General features: G+C 63.3%; 2 protein-coding genes across 5 annotated transcripts in view; both read right to left on the minus strand.

The window, feature by feature from the left end:
* Positions 1–35: 35 nt before the first annotated feature.
* Positions 36–5541, minus strand: TPP1 (tripeptidyl peptidase 1). The gene is given in 14 exon segments (XM_040544687.1): positions 36–232; positions 654–791; positions 862–1020; positions 1132–1252; positions 1503–1543; positions 1545–1576; positions 1718–1906; positions 3061–3259; positions 3468–3667; positions 4252–4373; positions 4859–5009; positions 5088–5227; positions 5298–5390; positions 5489–5541. Coding segments are annotated over 14 exon segments (1737 nt in total). The 5' UTR covers positions 5500–5541; the 3' UTR covers positions 36–91.
* A 4886-nt stretch (positions 5542–10427) lies between these two features.
* DCHS1 (dachsous cadherin-related 1) overlaps positions 10428–18529 on the minus strand; it is an 84464-nt gene continuing 76362 nt past the window's right edge. For 3 of the 4 annotated variants that reach the window (XM_040544694.1, XM_040544695.1, XM_040544693.1), the window contains 5 exons: positions 17561–17691; positions 16792–17078; positions 15767–15905; positions 12938–15545; positions 10428–12821 (listed from right to left, as the gene is read on the minus strand). In XM_040544694.1, coding sequence (XP_040400628.1) covers positions 12518–12821; positions 12938–15545; positions 15767–15905; positions 16792–17078; positions 17561–17691 — 3469 coding nt within the window. In that variant the 3' untranslated portion in view covers positions 10428–12517. Of the gene's footprint in view, positions 15546–15766; positions 15906–16791; positions 17079–17560; positions 17692–18529 lie in introns of all 4 variants that reach the window. The other variant, XM_040544696.1, reaches the window with a different exon arrangement.

The raw sequence follows: 18529 nt of genomic DNA on the forward strand, positions 1-18529 counted from the left end.
CAGACGGACACGGACACGGACACGGACGCGGAGGGGCCGGGCCGGTGCCGCGGGGCCTTTACTGGAGCCGCGCCCGCCCCGCCCGGCCCCGTCAGGCCTCGAGCAGGGCGCGCAGCAGGCGGGGGAAGTTGGGGGTGCCCCAGCCGGTGACCGGGTCCCAGGCGGGGCCGGCGCAGAAGCCCTGTCCCTGCACGGCGCCGTCCAGGCAGGAGAGGTGGCAGCCCTGCGTCACCTGCGGGGGGGTCAGGGCGGGCACCGGGACCCGCGCCCCCGTAAGAGGAACGGAGCCCGCCCCACGGGGGGAGCCCGGCCCCCTCCCCCGAGGCCCCCCGCCCCACTCCCCTTGGGCACGGCCCCGGCGCCGCCCTGTCCCAGGCCTCAAGCCCCCCCCAGCGCCCCCCCTGCACACTCCCCCCCCCCCGCCCCCCCCCCCCCCCCGCCCCCCCAATCCCCCCCTCCCCCCCCCCCCCCGCCCCCCCCCCCCCCCGCCCCCCCAATCCCCCCCCCCCCCCCCCCCCCGCCCCCCCCCCCCCCCTCCCCACCCCCCCCCCCCCGCCCCCTCCCTCCCCCGCCTCCCCTTCCCCCCCCCCCTCCCAGCCCCCCCCTCCCCCCCAGCGCCCCCTTCCCCCCCACTCCCCCGCAGCCCCGCTCACATCGTAGAGCGCAGCCCCGTGTCCCCGCTCCCGCAGCTGGTAGAGCGCGGGGTTGAGGAAGCCGAGGGGCGCCAGGCCGCGCTGCAGCCGCCGGTCGTTGACGAGCGCCAGCATGCCCGCCACCACCGGCGTGGACGCCTGCGGGAGGCAGCGCCCGCCTCAGCCCCGGGCCACCGGCACCGCGCGCGGGGCCCCGCCCGCCCCGTACCGAGGTGCCCGACACCCAGGGCAGCGGGATGCGGTTTGTCACCACCCAGTAGTTGTCCGAGAGCGCCGCCAGGTCGGGGTAGGCGCGGCCGCTGCTGTTGTAGTAGGAGCTGGGGGGCAGCTTGGCAGCCGAGCGCAGGAAGCTCCTCACCGCCGCGGCCTGGGGGCACAGCAGAGGGAAGGGCTCCCGCCCGCCCCGAGCCGCCCCAGCCCCGCACCCCCAGCCGCCCGTGGTGCCCCCACCAAGCCCCGCGCAACTCCGACCCCGCACCTGGTAATCGGGCATGGGGAAGACGTTGCTGAAGCCCCCGCCGCTGATGTAGTCCGTCACCTCCGCGGTCACCAGGAAGGGGTTCTTGAAGGATGTTCCACCCACGGTGGTCACATAGGGGCTGGGGGACAGGCAGGCTTTGGGGGCAAGCACACAGCACCCCACGCAGCAGCCCCTCCGGGAGCTGCTCAGCCCCCACCTCCGGGCCTGCCACCTTCCACCCCGTCCCACCACGTGGCTGTCCCGAGCCCCCACAGCGGTCACGAACAGCATTTGCAGCAGCCCAGCTGCAGGCCAAGGTGGAAGAGCAGACAGCAGCTCCTGGCGCCAGCCAGGTCAGTGCAGAGCCTCACGGACTACCCCGTGGTTACCTCGAGGCCGGGAAGCTGGGCCGGAAAGTGTGGTTCCCCCCCTGGCACTCTCCTGCAACCAGCACCATCATCACCTGCCAGCAGAAACAGGTGAGGTGGTGGCCTGCAAGCTGCCCCCCGGCCAGGGGGAAAGCTCCTGCCTCCCAGCGGGGTCCTGGCAGCAGCCCGTGCACCCACCCCACGCACAGCCACGTCACCCTAACAGCACCACACACCCGAGGCAAACAGCACAGTCAGGCCACGGGCAGCCGCCTTCATGAACTCCACATTCACACGCTGCAGGTAGGCCAACGACAGGCTGTCCTCGTCGTCCCCATAGCTGACGGAGTGCACCCACGGCAGCGATGACATGTTGCTGAGCAGCAGCAGCCAGGCCAGGAAGGGCTCCTGGCTTTCATGCCGCCCTGCAGAGACAAAGGGGCTGGTCCAGTGGAGTGGCAGGAGCCACCGTGCCTCAGCAGCACCAGCAGGAGCCGGAGGTCCTGCCGGCTCCTGTCCCTGCCTGCAGAGCACAGACATGCAGCACGGAGCATCTGAACACTCCCGTGAGCTCCTGCTGGCAGCAGGGGCAATGGCAGCACGGCTGACAGCGGGGATGGCTAGCTCTGCCCGTGGCTCTGGTCAAAGTGTGGCACCCACGGCACGATGCCTGCGTTCACTCGCTCTTTCTCTGAACACCTTCCACAGGGCTGTAGCCACCCTCGGCACCAGGCAGTGATGCAACCCAAGGCTCAGCCAAGCTCTGGGCCCTCCACCCATAACCACAGACCCCAAAGCAGCACGACACCAGCTCACCTCACCCTGCCCAGGTCCCTTCCTGCTTCTCTCCATGCAGCAAGGAGCGCGAGGCCTCAGCAACTCCTGCTGCCTCACAGCCGCCCAGAGGGGTCTCTCTGCCCCCTTCTCACACCACAGGCACCACAAAGGCAAAAGCCAAAGCCGAGCTGCTTGCGTCGGTAGACTTCACCAGCAGGATGACAGAGCCAGCAGTCCTAACTGTGCTGTCTCTCAGCCAGGCAGCTTCTGATCTGGACAGATCACACTTTATCCCGCAGTATAGCAGCTATTTTTGTGCAGGATGGTTTGCAACCTATGTTCCTCAAACTGCCTCACTCTCCTTTATCCACTCTACTGGCAGATTCACGGGCAAGAGATCATCTCTCTCTCCGTGGGAAGGCAGCGTAGTGAGATGACTGCTTTCCATTGTGCAGCCAGGGCATGGAAGTCCTTGTTGCAGGATGCTGTGGATGCTTTAAGTTCATGTGTCCAAAAGCAGCTATAGAAATTAATAGAAGATGAATCCCCTGACAGCCATTAGAAACCTGCTCCAGCTCTGGAAGCCCACATGCTACATGCCCACAGCAGCTGTGAAAGCACCGTACTGCACCCAGTGTGCCCCTGTGACAGGTACCAGATGGACTGGGTGCAGCCTGTTACGTGCCTGGCAGAGAGCAAGCACTTCCCTAAGCAGCAGTCTGATGCGTCAGTGCTACAGCAAGTGGGATGCATGGGAGTGGTCACAGGGCAGAGCAGACCAACTCTAGCAGGGGATCAGTACCTGCATTGCTGAAGACCCACGTGGAAATGTTGGCACCCGTGCTCATGATGTATTCCACGTCCAGGCTGGCCTCCAGCCCAGCCTTGCCCCAGCCCTGGTGCCCAACAACTTGGTCGACCTTGGAGTGGTGGGCAAAGCTGCTGCCAAAGAGCTGCATGAACTCAGCCAGGTCAGCCTGGTGGAAGTACTGTTCCAAGAACTGGTGGGGACAAGGAGGGACACTAAGACTTTTTTCCCGACTTGGAAAGTTGGCTCAGCATGCGTGTGAAATGCCAGCCCCGCGGTGCTCCCACAGCTGCGGAGGCCTCCCTGCAGCGTCCTGGAAGACCAGACCAGCCAAGTGCTGGAGGAGCACCAAGGTGCCCCACTCCCAGGCCTCTGCCCCCATCAGCTCTGGGAGCAGTTACCTGGGCGCAGGCCTGGCTGTTGTTTGGCAGCAGCCCAACATCTCCTCCTGTCATGTTGTATCTTTTCCGAATGACAGATGGCGTCACTCCCAGGTGGAAAGCCGCTCTCTGTCCATGGGGCTGTCCTGGCTCTGCTTGCTCCTTGGCCCAGGCTCTGCTGACCACGTTCCTCTCCGCAGGGAACCGATGCAGGCCACCCACTGATGCACAAGTAAGGAGAAGCAGCAGGTGCCAGGGCCTGCTGCTCTGGCACGACTCAGCGATGGCCCCATGCTCCCCCTCCCCACCCTCACTCAGGCTTCACGTCAGAGGCCTGAACAGCAGCAGGGCGCAGGAGGGCACCTGACCAGAGACTGCACCTTTGGGTGCCTCCCCAGTCCTCATAGGTGCTCCCAGGCTGCTCAGCCCCATTACCCCACTGCTGAGCCACTGTCACCGCTTGACACCCCTGCACTCCTTGTGCAATGACTGCGGTTTCCTGTTGTGAGGAGTGTTCCCGCCTCAGAGGCAGCTGCACACCCACAGACACCCACACAGACAGCACTGAGCACCCGGGGCCGAGAGCACTATGAAAAAAACACAGACTTCGGACGCTGCCTGCCCAGACCCTAGGCACAGACCTCCTCAGGAGGGTCCAGGGCAGCTGAGACCATGGGTGGAGGGCCAGCCACACTATCCTCTGAGGTACTGAGGTGGCCCCTCCTGGCTGGGCAATGTTCAACCTTGCACCTGTACCTGAGGCAGCACAAGCTCTGGGCAGCCTGAACCCCCACGCATACTGTACCGAAGTCAATGTGCTCAGCCAGATCCTCGGGGATGGTGTAAGGGAGCGGGGAGCGCACAACGCTGCGCTGGTCCTTCACGTACCGGTGGAATTCAGCCCCAGGCAAGAGGCGCTCAGCCGTGCTGCAACACAGGGACACACAGGGGCTCACGCCGCAACTGCTGCCAGCCTGGCCACCCGTGCCCATGCCCTGCTTCCCCTTTGCACCCCGCTTGTTGCTGGGAGGACACAGGGACGAGTGCCCCTTCCCATCAGCACAGCCAACCTTATGAAGCAAAGAGCACTCTGTACCTGACCCACTGTGTGTGTACTGTGACCCCAAAAGCGAGCAAGAGGAGGTGTGGGCTGGCCTGAGCACCTATCGCATATATGCACCTGGCCCCCAACGTTCCAAGCCGCCGGGCTGCAACTCCCCCAGCACTAGGACAGCACGGTGGCAGCCAGCTCTTGGCCACAGCCCCCGCAGAAGCAGGGCTCTGCCTCCCGCCGCTCGCCTGTGCCACGGGGGCCAGGGGACGTCCCAGCAGGCAGGGCAGGGTCTGGCATCTCCCGTCTTCGCAGGCAAGGCGCAGCCACCACAGCAGGGCCCAGCGCTGCCCGGGCTCACCTCGCCGGCATGTGGCACTGCAGGAAATCGAGCGTGGCAACGCTGCTGCAGCTCTCCACGCCGTGCCCCCGCAGCCACTTCAGCACCGTCATCAGCGTGGCGGGCGACGGCTGGACAAGGTCCCGCAGCTGCTCCAGGGACAGGAACCTGCCTGCGGGCACACAGCGGGCTCGGGTCACCCTGCCCGCGGGGCCGGGCGGCCGGCGGGCCTCGGGCGCGCAGCCGTTACCGTATCGCGGCGAGCGCGGGTCCGAGACGGCGCGGACGAGGCGGGCGAGGCGCGCGGTGCCCTGCTGCCGGAGCGCCAGGGTCAGCTGCACGTCGTGGACGGGGCTCACGCGGCCGGCGGGGGCCCAGCCGGGGGGCGGGCTGCGGACAGGCCGTGAGCGGCGGGCACCGGGCCCCGGGCCCCGGGCCCCGCGCCCCGGCCCGCACCTACCGGCACGGCTGGTCCCGCTCCAGGGCCACCCCCGCGGCGCAGCAGCTCCAGGCGGCCGCGCACAGCGACAGCACGGCGGGGAGCGCCCCGCACCTGCGGCGGGCCGTCAGTGCCGGGCGGCCGCGGGCCCCGCCGCGACGGGGAGCCCCGGGGCCGCCGCCCCCCCGCCCCCGGCCCCGCGCCCCCGTTACCGCCGCGCCATCCCGCCGCTGCGCCCGGTCACGTGTGCGGCGCGGGGCGCGTGACGGCCGGTCACGTGAGGAGGCCGCCGCCGCCGCCGGGGGGGGCGGGGCCGGGGGCGGGCTCTGGGCGCGGCCCCGGTGCCGGTCCCGGTGCGGGCGGCGGGGCCCTGCCCCCACTCGCGGGCCGCCCTCAGGGCCCCGCGGGGCCGCCGCGGAGGCGGCTCGGGGCACGGCAGTCCCGTGGGGCGGGCAGCGGCGGCGGCTGCCTCGGGCCGGGCCCGTGTGGGGCGGGCGGGTCCCGGCGGGGCTGCGGGCTCCGTGCGGGCCGGGGCCGGGGCCGGGAGCTCCGGGGGGTCCCGGGCGGGACCGGGCTGGGGGCGCGGCCGGGCCGGGCCGGGCCCTGCCCTGCCCAGCACCCGGGGCCGGGCCGCTGGCGGGGGGATGCTGCCCCGGGGAGCGGGCGGGGGGCGGGGCCCCCCGGGAGTGCCGGAGCCCCGCTGCAGGGACGGGGCCGGAAGCGGGAGCGGCCTCGGCGCTGCGCCTCCGCGCCCCGCGGCGTGGGGCAGGGGCCGGCCGGGAGGGTGCAGCCGGGGCCGGGCCGGCCGGGCCAGCCGCCCGGAGCCTCTGCGGGGGCAGCGGCAAAAGGCGGCCGCGTCCCCTCCGCGTCCAGGGCTGCGACCGCCCGGCCTCGGCGACGTTCGCACCGCTGCCGCCTGGCTGCGTGCGGGGGCCCGGCACAGCCGCGGGTGCCGGGTGTCCCAGCCAGGGGCGCGGGGGGGCTCGGACGTGTCCCTGCAGGGCTGCGGGCGGGGGCCGCGCGGCGCTCGTGGGTCGTGGAGTGAGCGGGGCAGCCCGCTGTCCCGTCCAGCTGGCACTGTCACCGGCAGCCGCTTGGCTCCCAGCGCTGCTGAGCAGCAGCTCTCGGCTTCCTGTGCTTGTTCCCTTGGATGCTTGTTCCCACACTAGGAGCCCTCCTAATTAGTATCACAAAAGTGGTATCATGATACTTGTGGTCTTGGGGTTGTGGAAAGTTCAAGCAATTATTGCCAGTGCTAAAGAGAGCTCTGGAAATGGTGCCGTGGAGTTTGTTACCCTAAAGCAGCCCAGGAGGGGCCGTCTCAGAGATGGCTGGTGAGGAATGGGGTGCTGTGACCCCATCTGAGCAGGCCAGCTTTCCAAGTCCAGGTCCCAGCCCTGGCCACATGTACAGACGTGCTGCATGCCATGGCTCCAGCAGTTCCCAGTTGCTTTCCTGCTTCTGCAGAGCAGAGTCCAAGTCAGAACGAGAGGGACAATGGGAAAACCTCCTGCCTGGCCCAGGCTGCCATCTCTCCCACACCAGAGCCGCACTGTGACTGTCCAGAGCAGCAGCTACTGGGTAGAGGCCAGAGGCATTCTCCTGCTGTGGTGTGTCATGAGGTACTGCTGAAGAAGCAGACTGATGCTTAAACTGGGGCAGGGTAGGTGAAGGTCCTTTGCTGGAAGGCCAGGGCTGTAGCAGTTCTGTTCTCCTTCCTGCCTTCAGACCTGCTGTGCATGCAGTGCTTTTTCACCTGCGCCATCTGTGCAGCAGGGAGGTGGAGATGCCACGTGCTCAGGCAGGCGGTGCCTGCCGCTGACTTTGGCCCCGCTCCCTTTGGGTGAGGTAAGGCAGCAAGGAGATCCAGTGGGGCTTGAGCAGCATCTTTTCTGTTCACAGAACAGCACTTAGCATCTCTTTGAATCTGGGACCTCAGCCCGTGTTCATCAGGCCCACCCAAGCTCCCTGTCAGGCCTTCAGGGTGCTTCCCCCACCACTGTGAGGCCAGGTCTCATCCTCCAGGAATCCCCTGCTCCGTCCCCATTTCCTGCGGGACTCCAGCACTCCTGCTTGGGTGTTGCCCATAGCGTGAGTGTGTGTGCAGAGCCCTAGGGCACTTCTGGTCCCTGAAATTGGAAGCACATGTGGGCCACTCAGAGTTTCCATGCATGCGGCGCTGTGTGGTTTGCAGCAGCTGCAGCTGGTTGCCCGCCCGAAGCTGTGCAGTTGCACCCTGCGGGGCTCGGGGGACGAACGGGGGAGCTGCGGGAGACAGTGGCCAGGGAACATGGGAAGGGGCTGGGCATGGTGGGTGCAGCCGACAGAAGACGCAGGGCCCAGCGCAGCAGGGAGAGCTCAGGGGGAACGTCTCAGCTAAGCCCTGTCCCGCAGCCCTGTTGATCACAGAATCACAGAATCGTCTAGGTTGGAAGAGACCTATGGTGGGATGAACTTTCTGCTGTGCCACAGGAAGGGTCCTGAACCACGCAGGGGCAGCTGTCTGCCAGGGCTGGGAGTTGCCTGTCCTCGCGTGTAAGGGTCTCCCAGCTGGAGGTGGCTCTGCTTACCGTCCCTTACCAGCACCCTGCAAGTGCTCAAGGCGTGCAGGGAGGTGTGGGCAGCAGCAGGGTGGGTGGCTGCAGGCAGAGCGTGGTCCCCATGCCCAGGCCATGCCCAGCGGCTCCCAGCTATGCAGCCCCAGCTACTTCCTTGTCCCACACCCAGGCACACAGCCCCGGCACATGCTGGCCCCCATCCTGTCCCACCCTGCCCCTCATCCAGGAGTGGCCCAGCACCCTGGTGCTGGCTCCTGGCTGTCCCAGTCTGCATGGACCTGACCAGCAGCTGCAGCCGCAGGGAAGGGACTCGCTGCTGCGCAGCCTTGACGCACATTGGCTAGGGGCCTGGGGCACTGGGAGGCGCTGCCAGAGTGCTGCAGCCCACCCAGCTGTCCAGCTGCTTACAGCTTTGGGTAGGGCTGTAAGTGGGATGAGATTTGCAGATTATTTCCTGGATCTGTCTGGCCTGCAAAGATTAGGGTGCTCTGACAGAGCTAATTACTCTAACAAGCTGTTAGTCTGACTAGCTGGTCTGCAGCAAGCAGGGGATGGGATCGCTGGAGCAGCCAGCAAAGCTGCCAGGGTGTCCTGGGCACACCCACCCTGGTGTGCCGTGGGTGCTGTTCCTGTGGATGGAACCAAGGGTGCCCTCGTCTCCAGACTGTCAGGGTTACCTGCAGTTGGGCAATGCTAGAGAGCAGTACCATCAGGGCCCTCCCTGCTCGCAGGGACCCCCTCGGTCTCAGTCACAGAGCAGCAAGCATGCCCAGCATGCCCAGCACGGCGATTATACCAGTCAGGGAGATGGAGGTGCTAGGTTATGTGATAAAGCACACCGAGAAGCAGTGGCAGGCAGGGGAACCCCGATAACCCAGGGAAGGGGATCCCTGTGCCCAGCTCCACCCAAGGCTGTCTCAGCAGCGGTCACTCCAGGTCTGAGGGCGGCGCCCATCACAACAGGAGCAGGAGTAGCTGCCCTGAGCAGCCACAGGTTTTGGGGACGCTGCCTGGGACATGGGGCATGTTGTGAGAGGCAGAATGCAGAGCATTTTAGGGTTGCACAAGACTTGTTATGGGATGTGTAGCAGAGGAACTACACAAGTGTAGCAGAGGTGGGGAAAGAGAGGGATTGAGGCAGCTTGGAGAAGAACAAAAGTGGAAAAAGAGGGAAAAGGATATAAAAGTTGATGGTTGCACGTAAATGGATTGGTCAGCACATGTGTCTGGCCATGCGCTGCGTCGGGTGACTGTGCAGCCTGTCCCGTCTTCTTAAACTCCACGGCAAAGTATTTTTCTTGGGGACCCTATTCTGTGTGCATGTGTGTCCATGGAGTCTAAGCGTCAGTAGCTGCAATCAGATCACAGGTCCCAGGACCTGTGGTGCCAGCAGCTGAGTGGGAGATGCAGGGCTGTCAGCCCCCGTCCCTGCTAGGGGGTGTCAAACCGGACTGGGCAGTGAGCAGCTGGAGTGGCCTTGGAGCCGGGGTGTGTGTACCTAGGGGCAAGCCCACAGCAGGGACTGTCAGAAGGACCAGGGGGTTCCCAGCCTACTGGCAGAGAGAGCGCAGAGTCTGGGCTCAGCTGAGCCCCTCGGGGTGCCTGTCTGTGTCTGTGTCAGGGAACTGCAGATGAGCAGATCCAAATGAGAGCTCCTGAGCTGGGGGCAATACCAAGAGCTGGAGTGGAGCTGTGCCTCAGGGGCTTGTATGTTGGGGTGCCAGCAACTGGGGGCAGCTGCTGGGCAGACTGGGTGTCTGAGCCTGGCTGCCAGCGGGACTCACCTTATACATGTGCATTCCCGATGACAGACTTTGTCAGCCAGAAAGGGGAGCAGGACGAGGCTGCAGTGCTGTCAGTGTGAGTGCTGAGCGTGTCTGTACGGTCCCGTGTGCCCCTCTGTGTGTGTCCACTTGCACACTGGCACTGGGCTGTATGGCTGTAGGGGAGACATGTTCAGCCTCGCCACTGGTTAGACCTGGATGCATGGTGTGGTGCAGCCTCACCTGCTGGGTTTGGCAGCTGCTAAGGGGAGGAACGTGCAAGATGCAGTGATGCACATGGGTGCTGGTGGCTTGGCCTGGGCAGCAGCCAAGCTGGGGCTGTGTGCGCAGCAATGCAGTGACAGGTGCGGCTGCAGCACACACTGCTGGAGGAGCTAGGCACCTGGGCCAGGCCCACAGTTTGTGATCAGGCTCTCAATGTCCTCTGCTGCACTAAAGCCTAAAATTGCTACACCTCCTGTGCTGGCCTGACAGATTGCAGAGGCCAGGAGGCAGGCAGCTGTGGCTGGGCAGCAGGGCTCCTTGTGCTGTCTGCCCCAACGGCACAAAGCGGTCTCTCTGCAGCCCCTGTGCCCCGTGTAGCCCCAGCTCTGCCACCCAAGCTGCTGCCCAGAGCCAAGCGCAGGGTGCAGGTTCCCCTGGCTGCCCTCAGCCCCCAGCACGTTGCCAGCAGCTGAGCCATGTGCTGAGCCCCCAAGTGCCACAGGTCTGTCCTCCACCCGCTGGCCCTGCTGGTGCTTCTCCCCAGTACCCACAAGGCCATAGTGCCAGCGCAGCACAAGCCCAGAGCAGCAGTGACAATGTCTAGCTCTGTACAAACAAGTGTGGTTTATTAAGGCATTTCTTTGAGAAGTTGGCACTTGGGTCCAGGCTGTGCTGGAGCGGCCCAGTGTGCAGGCCGACGAGCAGCGCCCAATACATGCAGCTCAGCAAGACACGATACAAAAGGTACAAACAAAGTAGAAAACAGGAATCGTAGTACAATGTGTAAAAATAAATAACTGGAGGCTTGGCTCCTGGCTGGGCTCAGCAGCACGTGGCTATATCCCCCCAGACAAAAGAGGGGCCATGTGTCTGCCCCTCCTACATGGCGTGCAGGGGGTGACCCATCTACACCCCACATCCTGAATGTGCAGAGGGGAGCAGGGCTGCTTGGCCATCCTAGCCCCATGCAAGGCTCACAGCACACCTGGCTCCTTGGGGGTGCCTCCCTAGGCTGTCCCTGTGCCACGTGAGGCAAGAACTGTCCTCCCCTCCCAGAGCCACCCTGGCTCCCTCATGGGCCCCAGACATGGCCCTGGTGCCACCACTGCTGCTGCAGATCCCAGCCCTGTTGTTGTCCAGGGCAGCTCCTGGGGCTGCCAGCACTGAGCACACACTTGCATGGGCATCACAAGGACCACGGGGGCAGGGGCAGCACAGTGCCGTGTGTGGGGCACCCATTGCATGGGCTGGGCTGGGACCCATGGCGTCTGGGGGAGGTTGGAGCTGAGACACTAGCGGAGATGTGGCTGCAGTCACAGGAGGTTCTGAGTGGGAAATGGGCAGTGGGCAAAAATGGTTGTTTGTGGTTGCTGTGATAAAACATTTGGGGCTGGGATGACAGATGGGGACGCAGCTATGGTGCTGACAGGGTTTGGGCTGAGGCTACAGAGCGGGTGTAGGAGAAGTGTGATAGGAAGGAAATTCCCAAATACAGTAAACAGCCCCAGGCCCCCTTCTCAGATGTCTGGGTGTCCTCCCAGGCTGACTGTGTAGCTGGGGCTGCCATGGTGCCCCGAATGTCCTGCTCCCAAGCCTCGCCCTGCATCCTGTACCACCTGTGTGTGGGTCACAGCGATCCTGAGCACCCAGGGCCATAGTGGCTGGCACAAGGACTGCACTCCCAAGGTGCAGGGCCATGCAATGCCCTGTGGGCTGTGGGTGAGCACTGGGGCAGGGGCTGGCCCCAGCATGAGCTGATGCCAGCTGCAAGCAGTGCTGGTGTGAGGATGGGGACCAGCCCCAAGGAAATGTGGCTCTCCCCCATGATCACAACACAACATGAAGGAGTGGTGCAGAGCAGCCCCTGCACAGAGGGCTGGGGGTTCTGGTAACCACTCACATTCTGGAGGTGTTCCTGGTGGCCCAGCCTGTACTGGTGAGCAGGTTGCACTGCAGGGCCCTGGGGGAGGCCTGCCACCCCGTATCCCATACTGTGGCTGCAAGACAACATGCTGTTTACCACCATGCCAGCCTCAGGCCATGTGGTTTTTCAGGGTACCCCCCCACCCCTGCTTCCTTGCAGCTGCAGGCTGGCCACCAGGCCTGGGGCAGACAGAGCGAGAGGTGGTCCCTGGCTTGTGTCCCTGAGCGGCCACATTGGTGCCTTTCCTGGGGGGCTTGGCATCCTGGGACCAGCTGATACTCTTGCCAGCCCTACCACAGCCTGCCCAGTGTCTGTGCCTGATGCTCCAGCCAGCCCACAGCTCAGAGAGGCACTTGGGCCTGGGAGCAGCCTCTCTGTGCTGGGTAGGGCACCCAGCCTCCCAGCCAGCCCCTGAGGAGCAGTGCCCTCCAGCAACTCTGGGAGGGAGAGCCCTTACAAGAGGCAAATGCAGTGGGGGCAGGTGGAAGGGCTTGAGGGACCTGAAAGGATCCCCCTTCCCCCCCATCAGCCATGGATAGGCAAGCAGACAGTGGGTGATGCCTTCTCCTCCCCCAACAGCTTGGCCTGGGATGCGTTTCCCCATATTATCAGCAAGCAAGTTCAGCCATCCCCATTCCCACAGGCAGCATGGGCAGACCAACAGGCAGCTGTGGCTGTGCCGTCTGAGCAGTGCATCCCTGTCCAGGGAGCATTCCTCCCCGGCCCCGTAAGCTCCCACAGAGACAGGGCCAGCAGGGATGGGCCAGCCTCCTACTGCACCCAGGGTGCTGCATGGCTTGGGCAAGCAGCCAGGCAAGAGCAGGGTCTGCAGTCTGCAGTGCCCTGGCCCAGCAGGGCAGGGAGCACCCATCTGCTCCTGGCCCCTCTCAGAGCACAGAGTACCACGAAGCACCAGCGTGCCAGGCGCCGATCTGAGACACCATGAGCAGTACAAGAAACCATGCCCTGGGGTGCTGGTACTAGGATCAGCAGTCCATAGGGCATCAAAACTAGCACTGAATCTGCCAGACCACAGGGAGTCACAGGAGCCGGCAGTCCCAAAGGACATGGGAACCTGCAGCTCATGGGGGCTCCAGGCCAGGCAAGGTGCTGGGAGAGCAGGATCAGCACCCATGCAGAGCAGCCCTGGGCTTGGCCCTGCTCCTGGCCCCATGGCTGCAGGTCTAAATCCTGAGCTCGGCCTCCTCAGGGGGCTCCAGTGAGTGCTCGGCACTGATGGCAGAGGCCGAGGGCCCCTGTGAGATGCCAAAGGGCGAGACCACGGGGGAGCGGGCAGCCAGCGGGGACAGCGAGGGGGAGAAGCTGGGTGACATGGCAGAGGACGAGATGGAGCCCTCGTGGCTGATGGGCGAGCGGCGCAGGGAGGAGGGGTGTGGGAAGGTCCTGCCTGCTGGTGGCTTGGGGGGCACAGACTTGGCACCTGGGTGGGCTACTGAGGTGATGAGGGGTGGGGGATCAATGCGGGGCTTGGGCTCTGCCTTGGGCTTGGTTGGAAAGGGCTTGCGCAGGGAGCTCTCATCCTTGAGGCGGGCGATCTCTGTGAAGACGCTGGCCAACGGCTGGAACTGGGGGCACCAGTTCAGCAGGTAATCCCAGTTGTAGCTGCCGCGGAGCTCCTCATCACTGGCCACGATGGCGGTGAGCGAGCCCTCCACAGAGGGCTTGCCATCCTCTGGGAAGGCATAGTCCTGGGGCTGGGAGGACACACTGAGGCCGCAGCGCACACCGAGGAAGGCGCTGCCTCCCCCATCCTCACGGTACAGCTGCGGGGGTGGTCCCGGCAGCAGTAGCCCGGAGCCCTTCTTGCTCTTGAACCACTGGGTGCTCTCCAGGGCAGCTGGCTCACAGGAGATGTCGGAGAGCTGGTCGGCATCTTGCTGGATGCCAGAGTCAGGGCCACGGGCAGAGATGTGCTCCTGCATAGAGGCCGTGATGCTGGCCACACGCGGGTACTCGTTGATCATCCGAATCTCGTCATCTTCAGCAGCCTCGGCAGAACCTCTGCCACTGGAGTGCGAGGGGTCCAGTGAGCCACCTCGTGTGTAGGGCCCTGCTGGCTCACCCCCGTACCCTGGCAGGGCCTGATGGTAAATGTGCTCACCCCCAGGAAGCGCCGGTTCCTCGCGGCCCAGCTTCTGCAGGGAGCCGCTCTGCACGCGGGCCAGTGGCCTGTCCCCCTCTGGCTTCTCATGGCCCCGGCGGTGACGGGAGCGGACCAGTGCCAGCACGATGGCCACAGCAGCCAGCACCACCACGACTCCCAGTGAAGCAGCCACAGCCACCAGCAGCAGGTTGAGGTCCGGAGCCAGGCCGAAGGAGGTGTGTGTGATGTCAATGGTGACCTGTGCGGAGGCTGAGCGGGAGGCAGGCAGGGGGCTGCGTGCCTGCACCTCCACACTCATCTCACGCGGCTCCCTCTTGGCGCGCCCAGCCCCAGCCTGGGGCTGGCTGTCCACACGCAGGTAGATGGTGCCGGTGGTTTGGTTGATGGCAAAGTACGGTGATGGCTTTGTCAGGGAGTACAGCACAACGCCATCAGCCCCCTCATCCTCGTCTGTTGCCAGCACTCGCCCAATGCTCTGCCCTTTGCGGGCACCCTCAGGGACCTCAAAGCTGAAGGAAGGGCTCAGGAAGATGGGATCATATTCGTCCTCCCCAGTCACCAGTACCCGCACAGTCACCGTGGCAGAAGCGTTGCCAGCATCGGTGGCCCTGACTAGGAGCTGGAAGGCTTTAGCTCGTTCATAGTCAAAGGTGAGACGTGAGCGCAGCTCCCCAGAGCTGCTGTTGATGGCGAAGGCATCCCGGCCCTCTGCCACACCAGGCTCCCCAACTGGCTGCTCCAGCACTGCATACCGAAGCTCCCCAAAGACGCCTGTGTCTGCATCGATGGCACGCAGGGTGGTGACCAACGTGCCAGGAGGCAGGTTCTCCCGCATGCTGGCACTCAGCATCTCCACTGGGAAGTACGGTTTATTGTCATTGATGTCCTTCACCTCAATGGCTACAGGTACCAGTGCAAAGTGGCCGCCCGGCTCGTCCGTAGCCTGCACCACGAGGGCGTGCAGTGACTGGGCCTCACGGTCAAGGGGCTGTGCCAGGCACAGGGCCCCCGTACTCTCATGAAGCTGGAAGAGCCCATGCTGGTCACCTGAGCTGATGGTGTAGTGAATGTGGCCGTGGGGCCCCGAGTCAGCATCATGGGCCACCACCCGCAGCAGCTCTGTGCCAGGGGGCACACTCTCACTCACTGCTGTGCGGTACTCAGCTCGGGTAAACACAGGTGGGTTGTCATTGACATCCTGCACAGTGATGAGCACAGGCACTGTGGCACTGCGCTGTGGCAGGCCCCGGTCCGAGGCTGCCACGGTGAGGTTGTAGACTGGGATGGCCTCAAAGTCCAAGGGCTCCACAAGCACCAAGGCACCCTGCGTGCGGAGGTGTCCTCCTGCCCAGGCCACACGGCTCTCCACCTGGAAGGCATTGCCACCATTGCCACTGACGATGGTGTAGTCAAAGCCAGCGTTCTCCCGGGAGAGATCGGCATCACCTGCCTCCAGTGTCAGCACAGTGGTTCCCGGGCGCAGGTCCTCAGGGACGCTGGCATTGTAGCATGGCACCTGGAAACTGGGGCTGTGGTCATTCACGTCGAGCACCTGCAGCTGCACAGTGGCCCAAGATGAGAGGCTGGGAGAACCACGGTCGCGGGCCTCCACCACAAGGTCCAGGGTAGGCTGGCTGGCATCGAATTCCACCCGCCGGATGGTGAACAGGGTCCCTGTGAGGGCACAAAGCCACAGTCAGCATGGGGAGCCAGCAGGGAGCTGGGCATGGTGTCCTGGGATGCTGTGGTGGTGGGCCTTGATGGCTGCCACCACTGTGTCTGCCTCCCTGACCACCCCAGCCGTAACAAGGGGCCAGCATGGGGGCCCCTCCCTCTGCATGCACTGTTGGATCAATCCACAGCATGAACCCTCTGTAGCAGCTAGCCCCACGCACCATTGCTGGGGTCGATGGCAATGTCAGGGCTGGGCACAGCCAGGTGGAAGGTGACATCCCCGTTGCTGCCAGAGTCTGGGTCAGTGGCACTCACAGTGAGAAGGATGCTGCCTGCAGGTGTGTGCTCTGGCAATGTCACCTGGAAGAGAAGAAAGCCCCAGTCAAAATTGTGTCCCTCTGTGGGCATCTGTTCCTGCTTGACTAAATCTGGCCAGCAGAGCTGGGAGAAGGTCTGGGCTGGCTAGGGCAGCCATGGCCAAAGTAGCTCAGTTCCTCACTGACCAGGGCCTTCCCACCTCTGTACCAGGGCCATGGTTGGCACACTTCAGGTCACCTGTCCCACATGCACAACACCTAGCCTTGTAAGTGTGACTTCTGAAAAACTTCAGCATCCAGTTATCGATCCTTTTCTCTACCCTCCTCTGCTATGCTGAAGAACTTATTAGCTGATTTTTTTTCTACAAAAGGTATTTTACACAACTCAAAACACCTCTCATCCTCTTGTGCCAAACAACATATACAAACAGGCAGTCTTCCACTGGTCTGTGCTCTCCCAACCTTCAAGCATTTCTGTGTCTTCCCAACTTCTTGCATCTCTGCTCCAGAGATACATCACACGGTACTAGTCAGCTTTTGTCCACTGACCTCCCTATGGGGCCTTCATCTAGGTCTCAACAGAAACACGTGTCAGCTTGTGACCCATCTCCCACCAATCTTGGCCTTCCTGCTGGTCCTACTTATTCTGGCACGTACCATCTGCATGCAGCTGGGCAGGCCTGCAGCTGCTGATCCCAGTGCTGCATGCCTAGTTTCAGCCTCCTGTTCACACTGCAGTGACAGCAGGAGGGGTGTCAGGATGTGGATAGAGGCTCAGGAGGAGAGGGGCTAGGATGGGCTCAGGCCCATCCTTGAGGGGATCTCTGTGCCTCATAAGGTCAGGTGAGCCAGGCAGTGTGCAGGAGCAGCACAGGGGCTTATGCAGGGGAGCCAGCACGTGCATGTTCAGGAGTGTGCGTGTACAGTACCTGGTAGAAGCCCTGGCTGAAAGACGGTGCGTTGTCATTCACATCCTCCACGACAATGGTGAGGTTGGCCTCGGTCTCATGGCGGGTGTCAGAGGCACGCAGGGTAAGGGTGTAGTGGCTGCGTTGCTCGTAGTCCAGTGGCCCCGTAAGGGCAATGCGTCCCCCATACCGCAGCACACCGAACGTGCCCACAGCATCACCATCCAGCACGAGGGTGTAGGAGAGTGTGGGGCCCGAGTCCACATCGTTCCCTGTCAGCTGTGCTATCTGGGTGCCTAGCAGTGTGTCTGGGGAGAGGCAAGGCATGAGCAAGCAGCCCCATCTCCTCAGAGAGGACCCAGCTCACGTGGGGGAACCAGCCTGAGCACCAGGGATAAGGGAGAGGTCCTAGTGGTCAAGGAGCAGGTCTTGGGAGCCAGGCAGGAGGACTGGGCAGGCATACCAAGGGCAGAGAGCCAGCAGGGCACTCGTGCAGCCAGAGCCCCCATGAAGCGGGCAGAGACCAAGGAGGAGTTGGGAGTTCAGCTGGTTCCCTCAGGACACAGCTGCTGCATCACAGCCAGCCATACAACCCCCGGCCCCAGGCCATCACAAACAGGGCAGTGCCAAAGGACTTGGGGGAGCTCAGCCAGTGGGTCAGCACAAGCCATCCCTCATCAAGGGAATGAGCAAGCCTCTCTGGGGGCTTCTCTCCCACCCACAGGTGTTCATCATGCCTCAGCTCCTGCCACTGGTGACGCGCTAACCTGTGGGGCTGAGCTGCACTTACTTTCTGGGACCCGCACCTCCCAAGGAAACGGGATGGTGGGGCTATTGTCATTGATGTCCATCACCACAACGGTCAGCGTGGCAGAGCCCACAAGAGGAGGTGTCCCTCTGTCCATTGCTGTTACCACCAAACTGTGGGAAAGCACAAGGGCATGGCACAAGGTTCACAGATGCGGCCATATGTGTGAGGGCCAGTACATGCATGCACAGCATCTGGAACATGGGGCAAGGGGGCACTGCACATGTGTGCAGGGTTGGAGTGTGTACACATGGTAGTAGAACTATGTACAGCATTTGGAGTATATGGGGCAATGGATATGTGCAGAGCATCTGGAGTACATGTGGGTCAGTGGATGTGGGCCCATAAGGAATATGGGGCAGCAGATGGATGTACATTTGGGGTGTGTGTTTGGAGTGCAGTGGGTTTGTGTCCAGCACCTGGAACATATGAGCAGGCAGGGAATGTGGGCACAAGAGTCTGGAGCATGCCCAGCCCTGGCATGTGCACATGCATGGTTGGGGGCTTTTGCAAGGGGGTTACAGTGGATGCATCCATAGCATTTTCAGTCTGTGCAAGAGGCAGGAGTCTGGAATATTGGTGAGAAAAGATGTGGACAGAATGTGTTGAGGCATCAAGGAGACAGGTGACAGCATTTGGAGCATATTTGGGAGCTGGGGAATACATGGAGCCTCTGTTTGTGTGGAGCAGTGATGTGTATGTGAACGGAACAAATCCCCTAGGCCTCCACATGCCTTGGAAGAATGAAGAGCATGCACACGACAGTGGGAACATAGCCTTGGTGAGGTGGATGAAGTTGTTCCTTGTATCTGAACCATGCATGTATAAAAAGGTAGGGGAGGACTTTAATTCATGGTTTGTAGCGTTTGTCATCATCTTACATACTTGTGGTTAGGCTGACTGGAGGATGTCAAGAATGTGCACATGCGGTGAGGGACCCAGAGGACTTGG

Source organism: Cygnus olor, chromosome 1, assembly GCF_009769625.2.
Source record: "Cygnus olor isolate bCygOlo1 chromosome 1, bCygOlo1.pri.v2, whole genome shotgun sequence".
Classification (NCBI taxonomy): Eukaryota; Metazoa; Chordata; class Aves; order Anseriformes; family Anatidae; genus Cygnus; species Cygnus olor.